The 25024-nt window shown below is 41.4% G+C and overlaps 1 protein-coding gene across 1 annotated transcript; it reads left to right on the top strand.

Annotated features, from left to right (window-relative positions):
* Nucleotides 1-277: 277 nt before the first annotated feature.
* Nucleotides 278-25024, top strand: mymx (myomixer). Its single transcript, XM_089011518.1, is given in 34 exon segments — nt 278-518; nt 600-1111; nt 3360-3476; nt 5509-5655; nt 6258-6449; nt 6722-6805; nt 7100-7218; nt 7296-7410; nt 7495-7572; nt 7678-7797; nt 8448-8603; nt 10988-11112; nt 11206-11302; nt 11679-11828; nt 11905-12054; nt 12344-12585; nt 13430-13565; nt 14197-14382; nt 14677-14829; nt 15462-15679; nt 15968-16142; nt 16207-16359; nt 16450-16815; nt 16994-17104; nt 18647-20515; nt 21372-21476; nt 21563-21637; nt 21728-21814; nt 21892-21983; nt 22107-22192; nt 22261-22324; nt 22412-22623; nt 23131-23286; nt 23366-25024. Coding segments are annotated over 34 exon segments (6990 nt in total). The 5' UTR covers nt 278-412; the 3' UTR covers nt 23602-25024.

Below are 25024 nucleotides of genomic sequence, written 5' to 3'. Positions count from 1 at the left end.
AAGAATATCCTAACTTTTAAGTCTTTGGCTCTGAACTGGTTCTTATTTTTATCTGGAGTTTTGACACCCAAAGGCTTCTCAGACTCCTCCAAGTTCCTGACAGCGAGAAAAGGGGAGAGAATGGAGAGGTGGTGACTTCATCCTCCCTTGAACCAACCCTCTGCTCTCCCCCTCCTCGCTGGAGACTTTTTTTACTCTGAGCGGAAAGTCATTCAGGCAGCATGCCAGCAGTTTTCATCCTGCTGCGGTCCCTGGTTATCAGGCTCCTCAGTAGCAGTCTTGTTGGCTCATTGGTCCAGTCCCTCAGGAGAATCCTCTCTTCAGCCGTCACACACCTCGGCACAGCTTTGCGCAACGTCTGGGAACGCGTGACTTCCCAAGAGTCCAAGGAAGCCATCGTAGGCTGTGTGCTATGCATTCTCAACATGCACAAGAAGGTGGACAACTGAGCTCCTCCTTCACTTGCGGTTCAACCCTCCACTTGTTCGCAACACAGAGACTGGACAAGAAGACACAGTGAGTGAGGAGAGTGTACAGGGGAATGTGACTTTGCTTTTAAATGTAAATTTGGTCTCCAGATTTGTTTTTTTTTCTCATCCGGACACTGACCATGTCTGAGAGCATCGTCAGGAAGATACAGCCCTTCACAATCGGGACTAAGCTGTCAGTCCCCGCTGTGCCCAAATGCCAGGATTTTACGGAGACTTATCTGCACTGTGAGACCATTGATAACGGCGCACTGCAGCATAACCTGAACTCGCTTTACTTCAGTCAACAGCAGGTCTGCGCACATGGCCCCTGCCTCATCGTCCCCGCCGGCCAGCAGGTCACCTCCGTGAAAGAGAAACAGGACGATATGACCGCAGAAGACCACCTCAACCAGAACGTTGCGCCTTCCTCTGCTGTTTCCAGATCCATCAAGAAGATCACACTCTCTGGGAATAAGAAAAGCTCAGAGAATGCAATTTCATTGGGACAAAGACAGCGATCCATTTTGGGATCCACATCCAGAAACCACAATAACAACAACAACATCAGCGGGACATGTCATTCCAACCTTCCGCGGATTGTGGGAGTTGACTGTGACATTGAACCAAACTCTCAGTTCAAGGTACAAGACACAGTTGATATAGAAATAGCATTTAATTTTCAATTCATACCGTTGAATTTAGATGTGCTCCTCTTACAATACATAGCTAGCCGTGATTTTATGATTCTTACTTTGATTGTTTCTGTCTGTCTTTTTAAATTAAAGTCATGAAATGCTTTTTGAGTATTAGGTTGCTCACTCTATAATAGTACAGGTATCTATTTTATAATGAATTCTTTTATTACAGACAGCTGGGTTTTTGGTTGTTTAATTACTTGACATGTTTCAGAGAAAATAATCCGTTACAAAATAGATAATAAGGAGACAAAATGAACTTAACACAACTAGTACTGGTATCTTTTATTAACTCATTAGTCTTGGATTTTACAAACAAGCCCATGACCACCAAAGCTATATTACCTCCTTAATTAAAGCACATTTATCCTAGCTTCATCATTCTCACAAGCATTCCTACCTTTGCTTTGTAGTTATCGATACCAACTGAATTTGAATTTGTGTTCGAATTTTAGGTTCCATAAAAAAATACATTATGCAGCAATTCAATAACAAACTAAATCAAAAAGAAAATCCATAAAACAGGCTTTGTTCAATTTTACTATTAAGTCATGTATTACTTGTGTTTTGTGTGTGTGTGTGCGCGTATTTTAAATGATCAAAATTCCATTACTTTTTTTCTTTTGACAAATATTTATTCTTCATGTCACTACTGTTTTATTAGTGTTTTGTTTTATTAACAGTATGTGGGGTTTTCCGTCTTAATATGGCACATTTGTGGGGCAGTGAAGACAAGGGGAGTGTGAATCCTTGCGTTTCCTCTTATTTGGCTGTCACAAAATGCAAAAAGTCACCGGTCAGCAGAATAATCCAATACAGTGCACTGTATGTACTGTGTTGCATGACATTGGGCAAAGAATATTGTTATGCTTGGCGAGGCCCTCGTTGAAGTCATCTCTGTATTCCCGTGTGTGTGTGTGTGTGTGTGTGTGTGTGTGTGTGTGTGTGTGTGTGTGTGTGTGTGTGTGTGTGTGTGTGTGTGTGTGTGTGCGTGTGTGTGTGTGTGTGTGTGTGTGTGTGTGTGCGCGTTGCTCTGTTATAGCACACCCTTCAGAGGCAGTGCTCACTGGAAAACATGAGGTCAGGGAAGATGTTAACAAAAGAAAAGACATTGTAAAGTCCACATGGAGGCCGGGAATAATAACACGCAAACACAGCGATTGCCTTCCTGGTCCTTTTAGGACAGGGGTGTCAAAGTCATTTTTTGCCGCGGGCCACATTGTAGTTATGGTTTCCTCTCGAGGGCCGTTATGAATTTGGGGACCCCATTAGAATGTTTAAATCTCTTCAAATATTACATACAGAGCACACAGCTAATTAATGAATAAGTCATTTTCAAATCTGAAGTCAAGAATAATGACTTTTATTGTGGTTGACATCCAAAAATATGAAATTTTGGCTCAGATTTTAGCAATCATCATGGAATTTAACAAGTTTGATTTGCTTTCGCGGGCCGAAAAAAATGATGTGGCGGGCCGGATTTGGCCCGCGGGCCTTGACTTTGACACCTGTGTTTTAGGACATTCAATTGGATAACAAATCATTGGGTCTCACATTAGTAACTGTAACATCATGTTTTCTTGTCTTATTTAAAATAAATAGGCAAAGATCAATTGGAGAACATGATGTGTCGTACAAAAAAAAAGTTTAACAGAAAAGATCAGAAAAAAAATAATTATATATATATATATATATATATATATATATATATATATATATATATATATATATATATATATATATATATATATATATATATATACACATATATATATATGTGTGTACCAGAAGTAAAATTCAGGCATGACAGCCATAATCTGAAGTGGTAAGAAACATTTTATACAACATAATTTTTAAATTAAGTGGCCCGTTTTTTTTTATGTCAGCATTAAAAACAGACCGATCGACGAAAACAGCCGTTGAAACTGTCTAAAGGCAGACAGTATCTGCCAATTTCTACTTCCTCCATGTGCCCAGGTGTTTCCCAACTGCAGGAAAGCTTGTCGAGTGGGAGCATTGAGTTGATTTGATCACATTTTGTATCATGCCAATATGGATGGAGGTTTTTTTTTGTAATTGTTTTTGGATGGATGAATATTGCAATTATGACATTGCCTATTCAAAAATCATGACGTCCAGAGGTAGTTCCTCAATTTCAATTTGACAATTAAACTTTCCATTATCTGAATGGCAGGACGAAGATGCTCAAAGATGTCAGCATCACGCAAAGAATGATGAGCAAGCAGATATTCCATCCAAGGGTGACTTCTATACCCCGCATACATCTTTCTTCAACAAGGAAGTACTAAAGGTAAATATACAATACATGTGAATATTGCCTAAAGACATTTAAAAAATGATTTGGCAATTAATTGTGCAGAACCTTTCTTTGTGATTGAACAATATCAGGAAACTTGGGTGCCTGTGTTAAACGTCAACGAAATTCGCATAGAATGAATTCCATTTCCCGGTTAGCATCAACCAACTTTTGGTCCTGTTATTTCCTGCTGTGAAAAAAAAGTCAACTATGGAGTTTGTGTTTCAGTATCCCATTGCAGTTAGACCCATTCTGGACAAATGTTTCATTTTAAAACTATATGGCCACAGAGGTATAAATAAGCAAGACTGTGTTTAATTTAGAAATCGTATATTATCCCTTAGAATGGAATCAGCCAAAATATGTCCTGCTTATTTTGTCCCAAGAAGTTGAATGTTTGAGAAAGAGGAGACAGGGAGGAAAAAGTGCCATAAGTGAAGCAATTATTAAGGAATGAGATCATTGTTTGGCTCTATCTCTTCACGCCTATGGCCCTGCAAGGCTTTATGAGCTGCAGACCGGCTCATGTTATCTCATCCCCACTGACATGCTGGTGGACCTGCGAGTTTGGCACAGGGACATTTTGTCCTGTCAATCTGTTCAAACACTAATCCGTTGATTTGTAGTTATAAGAACTATTGGATGTCACAAGCTTTGGAAGTGTTTGTGTGATAAATATGTGCAATCCTGTAAAATATTATTTATGCTAGCAAATGTAGCTCTCTTTAGCTAAATTTTGTGACGCATGATCTTAATAGAAATGCTGACAATGTGCTAAAATGATGTTTGCTGATGTGTGTTAAGCAGTTTTAGATTTAGACACCACAGAACAGGTTTATAAATAGTTAATCATTGATTTATTTGTTTTTATTTTAGAGATAGGGATTTCCAAAAGGTGTAATGTTTGATGCTAAGGTCACAAGGCCGGTGAGAGCATGAAGAAACGCCCCATCTGTCTCAAAGGCTGCTCTGCAAAACTTTCACCAGCATTTTTCATGACAATGTGTAAAAATTAGTGCAATATAAAATGCGGCTGAATGGTCAGCGCTCTACAATGTGTAAAAATGCACACTTGTGTTGTGTTTACCTTTTAGGACGAAAAGGGTGAGTGAAAAGAGCCATTTTGCTTTCAAAACATATTGACCCAAAGGATGACGTTAGCAAGGGATCTGTTTTCAATCTAGTCGCAGATTTTTCACATTATAAAAGCAGTGATACAATCGAAACTACTAATATCGCCACTCTTCTTTTTTTGGCTTGACTGAGGCCCAATTGTATGTTGGGACCAGCTAGCCATTGTTGGGCAGAGCGGACAGGAAGAAACAAGGGAATCATAGACTTCCTGTATGAGGTCATTTTGAGCCCCGAGATCCTTCCAAGATTGAAGCAATAGCAGCAGGCACATTTTGTCAAGCTCTTTTCCTTCTGTTCTACACGTAAATACCTCCGATGCCTCAAGGGGCCCGTAAACATAACACAAACTTCTCTGAAGCCAAGTGACATCACACATTTTACTCTTGGGAAAAGTGTTGTTTAGTGGCTATGTCATATGTGGTTGAAATCTTTAATGCAGATGAGGAAGGGAGTTTTTAATATTTATTACACACATATTTTTTTAGGTTCAAAGCATTGGCATTGTGATGGCTTATTTATGCATCGAATAGTAATTTGGCGTTCAATGAAATACATAAGCTGTGTGGAAAATAAAATATTTTCTTATTTATGCATGCGTCAACTACAGTAGGTTCTTTTTTAGAACTGGCATAACAAATAAAGTATGCATTTTCAAAAGATTGGGACTTTTGCCTCCTGCTTTGACATTATCGGACAGAAAAGTCAAATCTGCATAAAGCCTAAAGCAAGATTTGACTTGCAGTGACTATGGGAAATGACACTTGTTGAACAGAAGTTATGCAGTTCAATGAAATACTCTTGTGTTTGTATGGAAGAAAATTCTGGAGACTTTTGGGTTTACTTCTATATAATATTAAACCAGATACTGACTCCAATGAAATGGGTTTTGTAGGCTGAGACATGGAGCAAAAGTAAACTTCGAGACCTGAAGGGTGACTCCAAAATTCAGGGCTGCCCCCTGCAGGACTGGGATGAAGCATCACAGATACTTCAACGAGATCTTAAAGACTTTGACAACACCCTAATTCAACTCAACCAGGTAGCTATTTTTCTTCCTTACCAGGACAATGAAATGCTAAGTTACCTGTCACTTTGGAAATATGAACTCGCGCATTAATCACAACAGACAAACAGTTTATACTTTGCATCACCTCAAGAAATTGTTTGGAAATGATGGACTGCAGATGGTCAACAAATAATTTTAGACCCCCCCCCCATATTTATATCGAACGGCATCCCGATCCGGCCTCCCTGTGTGGAGTTTGCATGTTCTCCCCGGGCCGTTGTGGGTTTTCTCCGGGTCCTCCGGTTTCCTCCCACATTCCAAAAACATGCAAGCCAGGTAGATTGAAGACTCCAAATTGTCCCTAGGTGTGAGTGTGAGAGTGACTGTTGTTTGTCCTTGTGTGCCCTGCGATTGGCTGGCAGCCAATTCAGGGTGTCCGCCGCCTCGTGCCCGAAGACAGCTGGGATGGGCACCAGCACCCCCCGCGACCCTAATGAGGAATAAGCGGTACGGAAAATGGATGGATGGATGGATGGATTTATTTAGAAATCTAGAGGACCCGCTAGCATATTAAAAAATATTGCTGTGACACGTTTGGTGAAGAATGGCATTATTGATGCCGTCCATTTCAAAAGACAGGTGATCAACTGATCTGCAAGCTGAATCCCACCTCTGATCTTGTGAAGAATCAGCTCAGCCATCTGAAAGACCAATGGACTATTCTGAAACAAACAGCTGCCAACCAATCCAGAGTTCTGGGAGGTTCTAAAAACCTGCAGGAGTTCAACAAAAAAGTGGACAAGCTTGAGACATGGATTAAGGAGAAGGTAAAGCGCAGCTCTTCAGTCCAAGAGCATCATCCGAGCAACTACAAATATGAACTACTGATAATCAAACATAGGTTGATGTCTCTGGCAGCAGGTGATCAGTTTTTGAGATCGTCAACGATCGACGTGACAATCACACGCTTTTCTAAGCTGTAGGCTATTGCTGTTTATGCCATGATGGCGGGTATAATGTGGCATTTCTCTGGTGCCTCTAAATAAAATAGCTGCTTTCCAAAATAATGGAGGCTATAAACTTTTATGTGTGCCAACAGGAAGAGGAGCAGTCGCTTGTTAATGTCCTGGGTGCAAATGCTGACAAACTGCAGCTAACCAGAAGAATTTTAGATTTGAAACAGGTGAGCGTTAGCAATAATGGAGATACAAATAAACATGGAAACGGTGGACGAGTGGTTAGCATGTCAAGCTCACCGTGCCCAGGTATAGGGTTTGATTCCAGTTCTGGCCTTCCTGTGTGGAGTTTGTATACTCTCCATGTAAATTTGAATACAACCATGTTAAACAATTAAGAGTATGTTTTGGATATTTTCTGTTGCTTATGGCAAACTTTCCCAGCCATCAAGGTACAAAATTAACTTTTGTATATTTCTGACAAAATGATTAACTTGTTCTGATTTCCTTCTTTATTGTAGGATGAGCAGCTATACAGAACTCTGCATGAAGAGATCAACCACATGGCTCTTAAACTGGAGAAACAAAGGAAATCAGATAGTAAAAGCATCTCAAGCAGGAGAAAAAATATTAATAAAATGTAAGTGTTCTTCAGGATGAACCAGTCTACCAATGGAAGAATATATTTTTTTATTGTGTTTATTGTGCCTTTTACAGGTGGTTGAAGGTGCAATCCCATCTGAAAAAACACAAAGACAATCTTCAACTTGCACTGGAAGTGTCCTCATTTTACCAACAGGCTGACAACACATTATTTACCATTAATAACATGGTAGTATTGTAATTTTTTGCCCTGATATTTTTTACTGTCCAACACATGGAAATAACATCATTGGAATGTCTGCTTTCATTTCAGATGAAAAGCATATCTGCCTCAAAAGAGCCAGGCCTCTTCAGAGAGAGAGAAATCCGTGACATTGCCAGTCAAATCATGGTAGGAACGATTACCGCCCTCCCCCTCCCCAAAATAAAACCGAATTTCCAGAGCTCAAAGTGTTTTGCAGAAACCCTCTCAACCTAACATGTATGCATATGCTAGATGTTAGATGTGAGTATGTCCCAGCTGTCAAATCTCCACCCTGCCTTGGCTGCCGGTGTTACACAGAAGCAGAACGAGGTCAGGGACTGCTGGGTTTCTCTTCAGAGGATTTTTAGGTAAGTTAGCAGGTCAAGACAAGAAAACCGTGGTCGTAGTACCGTTTTTGCTTTGTCTGTCTGTTGCCATTAGAGGCAGATGTAATTGTGGGTACATTTTAGGGAGTTATGAGTCTCAAGGGCTGGGGAACCATCAATGGGCACTGATGTGTTAATCAGTATCATGTCCAGACTGAAAATTGATTTTGTTGAGGTAAAAAAAGAGCAAAATCCAAGGTAGACATTGATGTAACAAGTTTGATGTGTTATATACAGGAGGTCAAATTAGTAGGAAAGCCTGAAGGTTATGAACAAGGTTATGGCTTCTTTAGTAACCACATCTTAGCCTAAGAGAACACTCATGGAGATTTTGGAACAACATTAGACAGTGCTCTCCACCACCATCATCAACACTGCAAAAGAGGAACTATCTCTGGGACGAATCACGCTCATCCCTGCCCAACTATGTCAGGCTTACAGAATGTCCTACTGGGGAACTATGTTCAGTTCCCGAAATGACGTAACCGCTGTCATTTAAGCTGTGTGCCTCAGCTATTTAAATCCAAAACACACAAACACTGGCAGAACATTCACAACCATAATTGGACTCTATTGTAGACCAAGAAAGGCCTGCTGTCAACACCACGGCAATATCTTGCTCCGCTTGTCTTGCAGGAGTGACCTCTCTCTCTCATGGGCTCAACATTCACCAGGGAAGACGGTGACCCATTGACACCAACCCAAGAACTCCCATGCAACATGAGAACAGAGATTCAAAGGACCAATGGAAAGCAGGGTGCAGAATGGCAAAATAATGCTCAAGACAATATGGTAAGCAGTGAAGGTATGAAGTTCTGTTAGCATGACCACACGACGTCTCTTCGCTAGTAGGGGAAATATGTCATCCGTGCCAGCAACATCTGTGACCACCGCACATAAAGTGTCAAATGGTTGGGAAAATTCCTTATTTATAGTTTAGGAAGGCTATTCCCCTATTCAGGGTCAAATGTGAGCACAAAGTCCCAGTTGACACCCAGCAAGCATGTTTTCATTTCGACTTGCAGTGCATTGCCCGACTTCCGAGTTGTAAGGTGGTCCCTAACGGAATGATTTTATACCATTTCTTCTTAAAATCCTTCGGTTATCCCTTTGTAGCAACCGCAAGAAGAACCGTTGTAATAATTTTCTCAGGTTCCATGAAAAATGGTTAACTCTGACTGTGCAACTATTCTGAACACCAGGCCAGAGAAAACACACTTTTACGCTCACCTCAAAGTCAAATGACGTAGCCTTTCACTTTCTGACAGAATAATATCCTAACACAAACTCCTGAACAAATAACAGCCAATGGCGTGTTAATAGATGGTGGATCAATCCATGGTGGCTGGATCATGAGCTGAAATTATATTCTGGCAGTCATGTAAGACATTACCGAGCACCTTATGTGAATCAGGCACGGTGCCGTGGTTTTATTTTCTCTCCCGGGCAAAAGGGGTTTGACCATATGTGTGTGGGGTGATGGCTGAGAGAGAGAAAAAAAATCATAACTTCCCTTACTCGAGAGGTCCTTTTGTTTTTTTTCATTCATTTTCCAAACCACTTTATTCTCACTAGAGTCACAGGGGGTGGGCCAGGCATGGGGGGGTTGTGCGGAAGCCTATCCCAACTGTCTTCGGTCGATGGTGGACACCCTCAACCGGTTGCCAGCCAAACGAAGGGCATTGTTTTTTGTTTGTTTTCTTTTAATTAAAAGAATACATACGGGAGGTGCCGGTTTGAATGAGGTTTGAATACGCCAAAAGTAGAGTTTTGGCTCATCAATGGTGGTCATTGATTACCTGCATGACAAAAATGACTAAATTGCACATCTGCATTGCATGGCTGTTTTTGCCTTATAATTTTTTTGCCTTGTTTTGCCAGCTCCGAGGGACAGCCCCTAAAACAGAAGCAACAAAAGGACTCACCACGTCCTTCCCAAACAGAGACAGCTGCAGCATAAACAATGAAAACGATGACAAAATTGAGAATAATGAGAGAATTGACTCTTTCTATTCTAGTTGTTATTCTTGTTCTTACGCTATGACAGGCCCATTGTACATGACAAGGACTACTGGGCCGAAAGGGCCGGGAATAATGGTTGGCTTCTCATCCTGAGCTCTCACAGCTGTGAGTGTTGAATCTCATGGGCTTGCTTGTTACTTTTCTGAGGCAACATCACTCATTACTCTTTACAGTGCAATTAATATGACCATTTAACCAAAACCCAACAGAGCAAATGGCAGCCAAGACAAAGCAAGTCACAACCACCAATAGTTGAAGTCATTTGTCACTTTGTAGTGTTGTACCTCAAAGCGCTCGTGTGTGTTTAAGTGACTGCAGATGAAGTGGTTTGTGTATGACAGCAGACAGACCTCAGTGTGCAAATACTGATCACATGCATTGTGTACAACAATGTCCACTCGTAAATAGTATTTGTGTTGCCCGTGTGTACATCAGCATCTGTATACCGGTGTTTCTGACTCATATTTAGTAGATTCGGTGTGGATGCCAGTAGTACGGTCTCTTTATTGCTGGAGGTAAACACGAGCATCATTTGTTTCTATGGCTAAGTGTAGCCAGATGTTCGGCCTGAAGACCAGATGGGCTCGGTGCTAAGTGATAGTTTTTGGCTGAGATCACTTCTTAGGAAGACACTCAAGAGGAGATCAGTCAGCAACAGATGAGGTTCAACACTACTGTGGGATCAGTGTCTTGTAAAAGGAGATGGTTAGACGAGGCCTGAAAAGTAGATTACCACTTGAAAAGATTTACTTGCACGATCTGACATCATCTCATTCATAATCTTTGAATGTTGGGCACACTTTGCGGGTTGTTTGTATTACAAAGGAGGGAGAACAGAAGCAAATGTGTAGGGAATAGATGTCGAATCCATTAATCCCACTTGTATATGGATGTGGGCTTTAAATCACGGGTTACAATTGTGACCGCTTCGGATGGCCATCTTGTTCTGTATTTCTTTACTGAAAACACTCACAGTTCGCTTTTTTGTGGTAGGTGGTATTCATTTGAGAAGTATTTTTCTGTTGGTCTCATTATATTACTTTTCACAGAATGTGTCATTCATAAAACATTGGGAAATCGTCTAAATACTCCTGATTCCAGCTCAGTTGCTCATATGTTTTTTCTTGCCTTTGATCATTTATCGTCTTCACCAGAGTACATCTGAATGTTGTGGGAGTACTAAGCAAAGCCAGGCACAGCAAAGTGTGAACCACACCTCTTCACCCATGGGAGATGGGCTTGATGATGTCATCATCAGTCATGAGTCAAGGAGGGAAAGGTAATTTCAGCGGACCTTCACTCCCGCTCTCTTATGTAATGTGAGGTCTTTATGTAAGTTATAATGAGTTGCATATCCGTGTGTTCTTTCCAGCGGGAAGCTTACAAGTGAGCCCAGGCCTGCCAATGCCCCAAGAGCCCACCCACGGCTTCATATTCAGCTCCGGAAGTTCACTGTGTCAGCTGACAAGGTACAACGCCTTCTGCCAGCGACATCAAAAAATCACTTAAAAAAACTAAAGTCTTGTTTTAAATCCATTGAATTTCATTGGATTGTTCGCTTAAAACTTGCAAAGCATTTGTGCACCCTGTAAGAGACATTAGGTCATGATCCATCATGAGCAGATCTTCACTTGAAATGCTCAAGCATAGTAGGAAATGTCAAGGCTCATTTGTACTCGTACAAAGTAGTTTTGTGAGGTCAGGAGCGGAAACACACCGCATTTTGAGTACAGTAGCTGTGTTGCTTGTTGCTTAGCCAAATTATTGTTTTCTTTCTGTGAACACCTATTCTCATGAGCTAACTTTCCATCTCTTGAACCTGATTGCTTTCCATGTTTTCTTTAGACTCTCTACTGGCTGAAAGAAAATGTTTCCATGGCCACACAAGTGTGCTCAATAGCCACTTTCGAAGGACTAGAGACAGCCCGAGAGTGCCAGCAAGCAGTGCAAAAAGAAATCCTTGCCAACAAAGACAGAATAGAGGTGGTCAAAAAAGTAAGCTGGAGTTTCTGAATGACTTTGTACGGTGCATACAAAGAGCTAATCTGATGGTACACATTCAAATTATCAGGAAGGACATGGTTTGATCCGTGCCGAGCATCCAGGCAGCACTAAGATAGAACAGTTCCTCAACCAGCTGGAGATGCTTTGGGAAGAGCTGCAGAGCAGGCACAAGAGAAATGACGTTTTCCTGGAGGCCTCGGAAGAATTTACCTTGAGGGTAACACTAATCACATAACCTGTACTCTCAAAGATTATTTTATTGACCCAAATAGAATGATGCTAGATGATTATTTCTGTTTTTCCTTTGAAAAAAACCTAATGTCCAGAGTGTGAGCCGATATTTTAAAAATCACAAAGATCACTTTGTATGATTTACATTGCTATTACGGGAATATGAGTTTATTTTATTACAAGTGGCACACTTTCATGCTCATACTGAACAAAGTCACTTGCAATGAAAAGAACCCCTCTCACAAACGCTGATGTTCTGCTTCTTTTCTATCAAGGTTTTAAAAGTACTACAGGCCATAGGAAGTTTGGAGTCCTGGCTGGAGTCTGTGGAGCTTTCCATGAAGGAATCCTCGCTAGCTCATGACCCTGAAACAATATCAGTTGCAGAGCTGGGGAAAGAAATAGCCACTCGTTTCCAGGAGCTCCGTGCTGTCAGACAAGAGGTGAAGCACCTCCACAGACACGGTCACCCACGCGCACGTGGCTTGCCAGCACGTATGGAAGAGGTGGACACAAAGTAAGATGAAGTTGCACGAATAACTTAACATGCCGGCGAGGCGGTCGGGCGAAACGTTTTTAGCGTTTCCACAATGCGATGCTTGCCAGTTCTAATTTCAAAATGTTGTTTATTTTGAAGTTATTATGAGGACAATCAAGAAAACAGTAGAACCACAGATTGTTTTTCTCTCGATGTGTTCACCCGTTTAAGCTTTGGCCCAGGTCATTTCTGATTCATAAAGCACATGATGACTGAACCGTAGCCCTGACATCTACTTCCCCACCACACACTGAATGTCAGGCTCACCCTTTCCATGCTGCTCACTTTGGTTGACTTATAGCTTCAATGAATGTTGTCATGGACGCAGAGTACAATTTGGGTTTCAGCTGTATTATTAGATGTACATATACACATCAAAAAAAGTCTGCAAAGAGCGCCAACACGGACTTAAAAAAACAAAGACTGGTAAAGGTTTCCATTTAGGTTTTTCGGAGTAGGTAATGAGCAGGGACTTGGAATGGACAGCTCAAGAAAACTCTCACTCTGCCTCAGTTGGGCTATGGTCATTTATTAACTCCGAACATAAGCAAGTTCAACCCCGTTTAAGGTGGAAAAATATAATTTCAAAGGGTTCATTTTCCCATCTCAAAAGTAAATTCTCCACACATGTGGGGTAGAACCGGTTTCTGCTGAAGAAAAGTTTATGTGACACATGACTACATCAAAACCTCATTCTTGCAGAGTAAAATAAACTGAGATAATATATGCAGTATGTAAAATGTGCTTGCTGAAAGACGCTCTGGTGCGAACGCAGGTGATGAATAAGACAAGGCTGATTTTCCAGTGTTTCAAATGTTTCCAGGTACCAACGTGTTATAAGTGCCCTGACTCAGCAGACATCGAAGCTTCGGGACCAGAACATAGAGACTGAGTTCTTGAAACAAGTGGAGCTGGACAAGACTCAGGAGCCTGACAGTATTCCATGCTGCCCAGTTCAGGTGAGACATACTGAGGAAAAAAATATCTATCTATCTATCTATCTATCTATCTATCTATCTATCTATCTATCTATCTATCTATCTATCTATCTATCTATCTATCTATCTATCTATCCTACCTACCTACCTACCTATCATTTAAAATGGATTATTTTCTTACGGACAGTGTGTTGTAGGTGTTGAAATACCTGACATGTTTCGGCGTATACTTCCGCCTTCGTCAGGTATTTGAACACCTACAACACACTGTCTGTAAGAAAAGAATCAGTTTTAAATTAGATAACAAGTAGACAGGATAAACTTAATACAACTATATATATATATATACAGTAAAGTCTCGTTATATCGATATCGGATATATCGATAGTCCCGGTTATATCGATACTATTTCTATGCCCGCACGGAGAAAATTACATGCAAACAGGGTCGGATATATCGATAGTCCCGGTTATATCAATATTTTTTCGGACTCCCTTGAATATCGATATAACGAGACTTTACTGTATATATATATATATATATATATATATATATATATATATATATATATATATATATATATATATATATATATATATAGGGGGTGGTTCTTTTAAGAAGTACATAAAGTATAATAGATATTTGTGTATAGCCTCTCCACAGTAAGAGCTCATCAGATCCTGACTTGCTGGGATTCCAAAGCAGTGGTGAGGGTGAGATAAGCACGGAGGGCTCTTTGGAGGAACCGAGAGAAGCTGCAGGGATGCAGAATGACACCGTGACAGAAAAAGGACCATCGCAGAGTTACGAGCAATCCATAGAGGAGCTATTGAGGAAGGTAAGAAGGAAAAAGGATAAGAAAACCGTGTGTTCTTGGGTACAACATTTTCTGCCCTCGGCAAATAAATATACCAGCACTTGGTTTGATGTGTGTGCTAAGGATTAAAAATCCCGCAAATGAGCATCTTACGGCATTTTCGTTTCAGTCATGTGATTTATGCAGTACACGTCAGGATAGCACATAAACATGGCTGAGGAGACGACACGTCACCTCATAACATTTGCAATGTTTATCTCACTGAAGAATAATGACTTTCATCAAGTTCTCATGATGACTTATGTTCAACCCAAGCAAGCCAGACTGACTGTGTGCTTGGAAGAGTGTCTCTGCTGCTGCAATAACCTTAACCGGGACATCCTTGAGAAGGAGACAGATATGGCAGTCCAGTGTGAGCCAGATCACTGTGACTTTGAGACTCTGCAGGAGAGAACTACCCAACTCGAGGTAACAATAATATAGTAACTATGTTATGTTCCAAATTCTGAATTTCACCAAAGCAAATATTTGGACAGACCTAATTTGATGCATGAATTTCTGTCCGTTTTCCACCGGCTTTTGTCCCTTCCTATAAAAGGCCATCCAAACTCACTGTCTGTGGGTGTTTGTATGTGTGGATGTGTCACATCCAAAGGGGACATGATTAAAAGTGTGCTTAAACACTTAAGATCTGTGGGAGCCAGGTGCGCGCATGCACACACAGCTATCTGGATCTAATACCGTTGTAGCAAAAATGACCTAATTCAACCAACTGAAATAAATGTACCGTCAGCAGACAGGAATCTTATCTCACTGTTCTCCAAGCTCACTGTTACAGACGGAGGCAATAAAGTATTGCTCCCAGAGAACTTTTGACACTAATAATTATTACTGCCTTGTCAAAAGGAAAAAACATGTGGATCGATGGCTAGTTTTTGCTATTGCGTGATCAGACATTCGTGGACCATGTGTTCCTGCGGTAGACTACATATAAAGATACGGCGATGAAGTCATGGGCAACGTTACGAGTACATGCTGACAAAACAGCGCCAAAAAAGATGCCGTAATTAACTTTTAGTGTGATTCTGCGATTCTCACAGACTGACTATGAAGTTCTCACTGATGAAGTGAAGGAGATGGAGAGCCAGGCTTGTCGTTTGAAAGAGCTCTGCCCAGAGAGAGTACAGGTACTCGGGACCAAGATTCAGGCAATGCTGAAGGTCTGGATGGAGCTGGGCAAAAGAGTGATGGAGCTCAAATGCCATTTGCAAGAATTCTTGCATCTCCAAGACTTCTTCAGGAGCTATCTTTCAATGATGTAAGCAAAATGGAAGGATATGAAACGTTTTAGGGCCAAATGGATGTTCTTGCTATTTTTACCCTGGTGTGAACATTTATAAATAGTAAAGAATAGTTCTTATGTTCGCTTTTGAAAAGTAATGTGTTGAGGAAGTTATTAAACATTTCCTGCAAGTTGAACATACGCACGTAGGTCCTTTTAGGGTCGTGGTCTGTTCCTTCTCATATTTTATGAATGACTTTTTCTCTCAACTCTGTTCCTTGCCTCGTCTTACACCTCTTACCTTTTCACCACTTGTGTGGCTAGCTCGTGGACAGAAGACACACGGTCATGTATCTTCTCAGAAGCCTTGAGAGCGGAAGGACATATCCGACAGTCCACAGAGCTTGACGTACAAATTGAGCAGAAGTTTGAGGAGTTTGACGAACTGGAGGCATCTGGGCGAAACATTTTCGACAAAGAACATCATCTCACTCAGATGGTGAGCTACGTTTTGTGTTTGTGGAATATTATTTTCAATACTGACCCTTAGTAACTGGTTTCAGGTAGGAGAGCGCTTGGAAGAACTACGTAGTATGCTTGGGTGGATTTCCGTTCACTGGAGAGCAAAGAAACAAGAGTGGGTTCACAAGAATCTGACGCAGGAGTCCTCCATCGATAACATTTACTCTGAGGCCACACTGTGCTCTCCTTTAGAGGTAGATTTGAACAAGTCACCTGAAATTATTTAAAACCAAGTTTGTTTAATAAATGCCTCATGCTTCTCTCTATTGCTTTTTTTAAAATAGAATACAGATTCCTATGAATTCCGTCAGTCTCTGAATCTCATCTCAGAAGTAAGAAACCCCAAGAATAGGAGAGACGGTCAGAATCCCGGACAGTTTCATGGACTTCCTCAGCAGCCAGAGGAAAAGCAGTTAGAGGATGGCTACGAGGTGATGAAAAATATCACACAATGGGACGGTGAGGCCCCCCGATCAGAGTCTCCCACACAATCACTCATAGCCATTCAGGAGCCCAGCAGTTCCTCTCTAGGGGGCATGGTCAACCTCATCCTCCGCTTTGGTAACGCAGGAAACAGCCAGGTTCAGGTGATGAACCAATCTGTTGTGAATGATGAGGTTATAGAGGAGACTTCTGAGCCTCTCCATAGGGTGAGCACACACACTTGATGTTTTCAGATAACTCACCAAATTGCTCCACAATGATATGCTAGTTAGCAACTGCATCTACATGATCTCTGTCCTTGAATATCTGCTATTGGTTCATTTCTTGTTCTGCTTTGGCTTTTACATTCTATCTGCCTCCCCCTCCTCCCTCTTTCTCCTTTAGCCGACTCTGCCTGCCTGTAAAAACTTTTGGAAACGCTGCCAGGGGCTTTTGGAAAATGCTTTGGGTAGTTTGAAGCGAAAGAAAAAGATTTATCGGCAGAGTGCAAATGAGGTAAATTGCAGGGTGTGAATTGACAACGCATGCTGAGCTTTCAAGTGTGCTAAAACTGCATACTGCGTGTCATTATTTACTGTGGCTGAACCGTATCAGGTGGCGTTGGTCCTGCGACTTGCTTCCCTGTCTTGTGAACCATTTTCCAAGCCGAGAGCTGCGAGGAAATGTTTGAAATCGAATAACCTGAATGCTGACAAAGCATCATTATTTTACTCACACCACTGCTACATCATTGTGTCAGTCACAAAGTGTGAAAATATAATTTGAATATGAATACTAAGAATTTTCCACTCACAGTCATAAATGCAAACAAGAAGCCAATAAATTCTGCTTTTATGATGCACATTAACTGAAGTGCTATTTGAGGGGAGGACAAAAGAGGTGTGTTACTTTTACAGTCTAACCATGAAGTAGGTGGTATGACTTCAGATTTTATTGAGGTCGTCAACGTGGGCTGGCTGACGGATCACTCGATGTCATGTCGACATATTTTCAGCCTGAGGGGAAAAAAAATCCTCTCACTCAGTCTGCTTATTGTGGCCCAATGTATAACATATTATATTTATTTACAGCAGACAATAGCATTGAATACACAGTTCAGTCAATAACAAATATAACCCAAATTTTCCTTTATTCTGATGGGCACTATTTCACCAACATATTTCTTGTCACTATTGTGTGTAATACAGTAGCGGGCTATGGATTTCATTCCGAGGCTTTCAGTAGTGCTATGTCTGAATCTATCCACAGCTGTGAGTGTGGTGTGATTAACTACACGTCCACCGGAGGGTGCACAACAGGGGAAAAGCAATGAAAAGAAGCTGAAAGACAATTTGGAATTATTTAATAAGAATTCATGGAGACATATAATTCACATTAGTCTCTGATTCAGATATTTTTAGGCCAGCAGGGAAGGCTTTGCAGGTCGTGACGGTCCACCACTGGTGTAAAAGACACTAATGGTATAGTGCTCAGTAAACTTTGGTTATAGGACCACTTTAGATGGTTTTCAATTTCACACTTTATTGCTTTTGCTCTTTTTCCCAGACCTAACTACAGGATTCAAAGTAGCTTACTTTTATGTCAGGTTCCATTTTTAGTTGTGTTTTTCCCTCTACATTCCCAGATGTCTCTCACACTGAGTTTGTCATTTAGAGACAGTTACTTTTGATTTACAGTACTTCAATAATTACCTTTGGTTTTCTTGGTGTGATTGCAACTTGGTCTTCCAACAGAGACAATTTCAGGAATTTAAAAAAGATTTTGACTGTGTCCTACAAATGTTTCATTACTGTCATCTTCTTCTATTACCTCTCACTTTTTTCTTTCCTTTCGCCTAGTTATTTGCATGGTAATCTGAGGTTTTTATGTTCCCGTGCCATCATTCATCCGTAGCACATGAATTGGATCATGCTTTTTGCTGTCTGCAGAATGACACCACATACATCTCTGGGAATAAAAACCATTACGTCAGGCATTCTAAGGGAAGAAAACACTCACATGTTGAATGGCTCTCTCTCTTTTTCCATCTCTCCCTAGGTGAGTGCTTACTTACATGTCAAGGATAACAACTCAGCTGTGGCCCCGGTGTATGAGAGTATCACTCTCCCGTACCAAAAGAACCGGTTGACAACTTCAGCCTCCCTTACTTCCTTGCCATCCTCCTCTTCACCACCCTCGACAGTCCAAGCACCTCAGACTAGTCTTTCCTTCCACCCTTTGAATGTCAACAGCTCCATATTCTGCAGCCTCAAGAGAATGAGCAAGAAAAGAAAGAGAAAGAGAGACACTCGCAGGCATACCATCCAAAAAGTCATGGGGGTGGACGAGGAAACAGATGAGCCTCTTTACGCCTGTGAGTCAGTCACTTATGACACTCATACTTGGCCGCTCAAAGAAGGTCGAGGGAAGAAAAGTTCGCCACAGTGCGAAGATGAAATTGACGCTATGTTCGACATAAAGAAGCCCTTACTGAGAAACGTTGAGTTGGAGTGCACTGGAGAGGACACTATAACGCCATACGCTGTTTCAGAGGGACCGGCTACCTCGAACCAACGGAAAAGCCGGTGCAAATTTCTTTCCTTGGGCTCCGTGTTGAGCTTTGATTTACCAAAAGACATGACTCTCATCCCCAGTATTCAGGAAATCATAACAATAGCTCCTCAGGAATCCAATAAGGCAACTGGTACTGATCCAGACCCCAACTTCCAACGGCACACAGCACTGAGTTCATTCAAACAAGCTCGACCCTCGCTGGCCAACACAGTTAGCAGAGCCAAAATCAGCTCTCAGACACAGACGTCTACAGTTGCCAAAGATTTGTATGATAATGACATTATTCGCAACGCAACTCCTACCCCGGCAAAAGACAAGAATCAGATGGCACCTTGTAATGGTTTGTCCAAGGGGCAGTTCAACCCGCAGGACGAAGCAAAGCAGGAGTGGGACGAAATGTCATCAGGACAGAAATCTGGAAATGATGACACCTGCAATCTTTCCCAACCGATTTATGTGAATCAAGCCACTATGTCCATCAACGCCGGAGTGAATAAACACCATTGCCCAAATGTTCGTACACGGATACGGGACCTCAATGGACACAAGTACCATAAAAGTGCAATCCATGTCCATGATGAGAAGACAGAACAGTGTCCGCACCAAGCTTCTCAGATGTTTGTCAATCTTAAGTCATCTGTGAAAGTTCGACAAGACTCTGTGGACTCAGGCATCTCCACCTCAAGCAGTATCAAACTATGTCCTGAGGGGTCATTTTCAGACAATCCCCAGATTACCGGAATGGTGGGAAAGCTCATGTCCCTTCAAGTGGGACGCATTGACTGCACAAAGACGTCAGAAAACGTGAGCTCATCAAAGGACAGCGAAGACCCAGAACAAGAACCCGTCCACCTGGACCGCCAACAGTTTGAAGAGGAAGAAGAAGAACTGGAGGGCATCTGGAACCAAACTCACCACTTCAGGCAGAGCATATGTTCAGACATCGTGTATCAGCCGAACCAAGAGGAGTCCGCCTCCTTGGATAAACCGAGTAAGGCCATTCCCATCTCTCCACCCAGCCAAGTTCCAGCTATGCTCTATCGAAACCTGGCGACAGCCTCGGAACCCAACCTCCTCGTGGCTGACTTCAGGCTACCATCAAACTCCAAAAGCTTCCTGTGTGGCGACATGAAGCCGCTACAAATCGTCAGTGACAGAAGGTCCTGGGCAGCCTTTCCAAACAGGAACCATATTGGCAAGACCTTAGTGGCTGTGAACGAAACAGCCGCACATCAGTTGAAACTGCCAGATGTTGGTGACAATCATAAATATATCTACCAATATAAAGATGGGGAAGAGGAGGAAGAGTCCAAAGGTGGAGAGGCAACGGGCGAAAGCACAACTCGTCCAAAGGTGAGGTCTTCAATTGATTAATGGCCAGCACAGGTGGCTGACCTAAATCGTCGTGCTAATTCATCTCACTTCTGAGAATGTGACTTTTTGTTTTATTTTGCCTTACTCGCCCACATTTTCCCAGTGTGAAAGCCAAAACCAATGTGGAAAAAAATAAAATAAAATACAAATGTGTTTTCTTTGGCGCTGTCAAGTAAATCAGCTTCCAAATTTAATCGTTGCTCTTTGGCCAATATAGCACTATTCATTCAATGTTGGTAGTAATCAGCATTAATCAAGCATTTTCAAAATATTAACGGCCACAACGTTCTTTGTCTCATATGTAATCATCAACCACTTCAATAGGGGGACTTCCTACTCTTTTTTTTAAGTACTGTGCTGCGAAAATGCATTCAATGCCTTCGCAACCTATTCAGAAATCAGACAAAGATAACCCAGGAAATCATAAAATGCATCTTTAAATTGTGAAAAAGTACTCGCCCTTCCACACCCATGCAAAATCATGATTATACTGTGGTTAATCACATTGTTCCGTTCACTTGGACTGTCCACAAGAAAGCTCATTAAGAAGATTACAAAGTACCATATAATGCACAATACAATGCACAATACAATGCAATTTCATAGTAATCACCACAGAATAATTGCCAATTCACTTAAACGAACGAAAATGTGAATACTTTAGTTGTAGTGACATATGCTCTTGTATATGGGGAAAAATTGTGGAGTAAAATCTTTCAAAACATAGAAAAAAATAAAACCAAATATCCAACATGACAGAATGCATCGCAGTAAATAAAATGATTGTTGGAAGGAGGAACACATATTCTGTCAGTGAGAATCTTCATTTCAACAGGGCCGATTTAATGGTTTCTGTCACCAAGGAAATGACGCTCAAAACGGGGACACCGTGGATATGCAGAACGAACCAATTGCCACAAGAGGGCGCTGCGGTACTCTGGTAAGATTGAAAGCATCTCGCATGAGAAATAAGGCCGTTTTGATTGAGAGCAGGGATGAACCTGAATCATTTCATAACCCCTTTAGAATGAAAATACCGAGATGCAAACTATGGATGGAACCCTGGAAAGGAAGCAAACATTTCAACTGGGAGGAAAGAAAGTAAGAAAGCTTCTCTTTGTTGATCAAGTGAGCATAGTCTGCAACTGTCAAGTCGCCGGTCAGCAGTGTGCTCTTATCTTATTTCTACAGGCTACCTCCAGAGGCTGGAACTCGTACTATACTGTTTTGTATCGACACACCTTGTGCTTTTATCAGGATAAAAAGCAAACCCTGAGAGTAAGTACAGTAGTCATGAATAATTAAAGCAGACAGGAATAAGCGGTCAGTGATGGTCAGCCGTTGCTGCCTTACAGACTTCCACATGTGGCTTGCCACTGAACCTCACTGGAGCTGAATGTTCATCTGCACCGGAATACACCAAGAAACCCAATTGCTTCCATTTGAGGTAAGAACGGAAGATTGAATACGTTAATTACAATGGTTGATGAACACAGTCAAGACGGTTAGCTGTGCGTACTAACAGTAGTGGGTTGTTGAACATCGGGAACCTTTGTTTTGTGGCCTTCAGGTTGCGCGATGGCTCCGAATATCTCTTCAATGCCCCCTCACGCTTTTTGATGAATAAATGGATGAACATAATCCAAGTCAACACAGGTACATCAATAGATGTTAACATGACTGTTAGTGCGGTGGCGGTGTCATTTCAGTCTTTGTCTTAAAAGGTGGAAGTCAGTCTACGTCTTCACAATCAAGCAACCCAGTAGACCAAGATATCCCCATTTCCTTGTAAGAAACGATCCTGTCCAAACTAATACCACTGCTTCTTAAACTAATACTCTACAATTGAAAGAAAACATCTGTCGCTTCCCACAGAAGCCCCCCTCTGTGCTCAGGCTGCCATGGTCTGGCCAAATGCTACTGCTCCTCCCAGCATGACCTCACCTCCACGTTTCCTAGATGGAAACCCCAGAAGCGAGCCAAAGATATGGTTGTCCTCCCCAGAGAGTTCACGCACTTGCCACAGAGTCACCTAAGATGTTCGGTCGAGCACTTGACCATTTCTTCCACACATGGACACTCCTGCGGTAAGTCCTACTGCTCCTCTACATGCTAAATATGCAACGGCAAAGTATAGGAAAAGCGATTCTTCTATATCTTGCTATCGACTGCACGCTAAAGATATGTATGAGACATATGAGTGATTAGCATTCCCTCACAAGTGAACTCATGATAACAGGATGTTGTTAACACTTAAGTCATTCACTGCTAGACGTACAAAAATGTATCCACTCCAGTGCCAGGGTTTTTGTCATTTATACTCAAATTCCAGGACCCACCGAATATTGAATTTTAAGACTAAATAAACATTCAATGCAGGATAAGAAACCTTAGACTCTGTACTTTTATCAGAAAAAAAGAGTTAATTCCTAAGTTATATGGGTCTGGAGTAATATGAGGTGCTAGTGGGGACGGCTGTACAAAATGCAAATGCTGCCCCTCGTGGAAGGGAAAAAAACATTGCCAGAGGTCTGACCAGCACTTTATCTGTTCTTTTGTGCCTTTCCTGTTAATTGCTGATTGTTCTTCCGCAGAAGATGATGATGTTCATAATGGTGACTGTAAGCAGATGATGACTCACGGACTTCGGGGAGGAAGCGGAGACAGCACTTCTTCCCCCGATTGGTCCACCCGACACAGCAATCAGAACTGGCTGAGCAGCAAGTGTCGCTCCCACTCCTTCACTTCTGGTTAGTTTTCGCCTATTAACCTCAATGACCTTGATAACGCGTCATCTGCGCCTTTCTTGACGTCTGTGTGGTCTCCTAGCAACCTATCAGAAGATCAAACCAACGAAACAGACCTGCAGAGGCCTGGACGAAGTGTCTAACTATAGTGTGACGCTAGTGTTAGGGGACAAGTCATCGGAAAGAAAGATCGGTGGCGCCCCGGTATCAGTGGCTCGATGGCAGCAGGACAATTCCCCGTCAATGAATTACACCAGCCTGCATCCTTCTCGCAACAAATCCATCTTTAAGAAGCTCTGTGGTAAAATGGACCTGTAACTTTTCACCAGATTGGCCCTCATGTGCGGTGCACGTTTTTTCAACCATTTTTTTAGTATTATCTACTACTGACTTTATTTATATCAAGAGTTGCTCCATCAGTTTTATTTGAATGTGTGATATTCTGTGTGTGTAATTTTAATAGCACAATGTAGTTTGAGTGTATGATCCATTTGATATGTTTTTATGGGACAGGGGCGGTAAGTATTGGACTTTGCATGTTATTACTGTGGTTCTGTGGGTCTTCTGCAGGTACCCCAACTTTCTTCCACTAAAAACCATACATGTCTGCTTCATTTAATGCTCTAAATCAGCGACATGGTAACACATAGCCAGCCCCCAAAGACCTCAGGAGTGGCCGATATGGACCTGTTCAAAAAAATTGCTCAATTGGGTCTTTGTAATTTCTGATGAAGGATGTCGGGGTGATCATTGAAAAATGAAAACATTTGAGATTTGTAGAAAGAAACTGTTGGTTATTGCTGATAATTTTTGTGGGGAATCATTATCAATGTCCTCATATATATATACATACATACAGTAAAGTCTCGTTATATCGATATCGGTTATATCGATAGTCCCGCTTATTACGATACTATTTCTATGCACGCACGGAGAAAATTACATGCGCGCAGGGTCGGATATATCGATAGTCCCGGTTATATCGATATTTTTCGGACTCACTAGAATATCGATATAACGAGACTTTACTGTATATGAGGGCATTGATCTTAAGCATAGAATAAGCAGAAATTATGAATGACAATTAAATTGGTTACATTTGTTACTTCAGAAGTCTTTATAAAACCCTTGACATAAATCAGCATTCAAGAGATAACTCAGTTTCACCTCCGCTTGAAATTTTTCTATTGCGTGTGACTGTGTTGAAATGTGCTCTGTGATTAGTTGGCAACCACTCCAGGGTGTTCTCCATCTTTCACCCAAACGCAGTTGGAATTGGTTCCAGCTCACTTAAAGAATTTTACTATTGGGGGGGGGGATGGACAAATAGATGTGTTGCTTGTTTTTTATCAGTGTGCGTACAAAACAGCTCTGCAGGACGTCTTATTTTGAAAGAACATTTGCATACAAGTGATAACACTTAATACACAAATGTCATTACAGTCGTGTCCACATAATTGTTTCCCCTCCTGTGTGTTTTGCACTAATTATTTTTTTCATACAGTTACACAGTTTGATACTGCTTGTTGTTGTTTTGTTACAGTGACATTTCATTATAAAATCATTTAACTAAAACGATTTGGTGCAGTTCTGTTTTTTTCAATAGGTATGTTATTATTGTTATTATTATAATAATTATTAGTCATGTTTAGTAATGCAGAAATATTCAGGAATTGTCCAGACATTCCTCAACACTGTAACCTCCTCCAGAAAAGGTTCAATTATTTTAAGACAACTGTAT

The sequence above is a fragment of the Hippocampus bargibanti genome, linkage group LG13 (genome assembly GCF_051943395.1).
Source record: "Hippocampus bargibanti isolate YZ-2025 linkage group LG13, ASM5194339v1, whole genome shotgun sequence".
Lineage (NCBI taxonomy): Eukaryota > Metazoa > Chordata > Actinopteri > Syngnathiformes > Syngnathidae > Hippocampus > Hippocampus bargibanti.
Note: the sequence above shows the minus strand (reverse complement) of the source record. Positions and strands in the feature narration are given on the sequence as shown.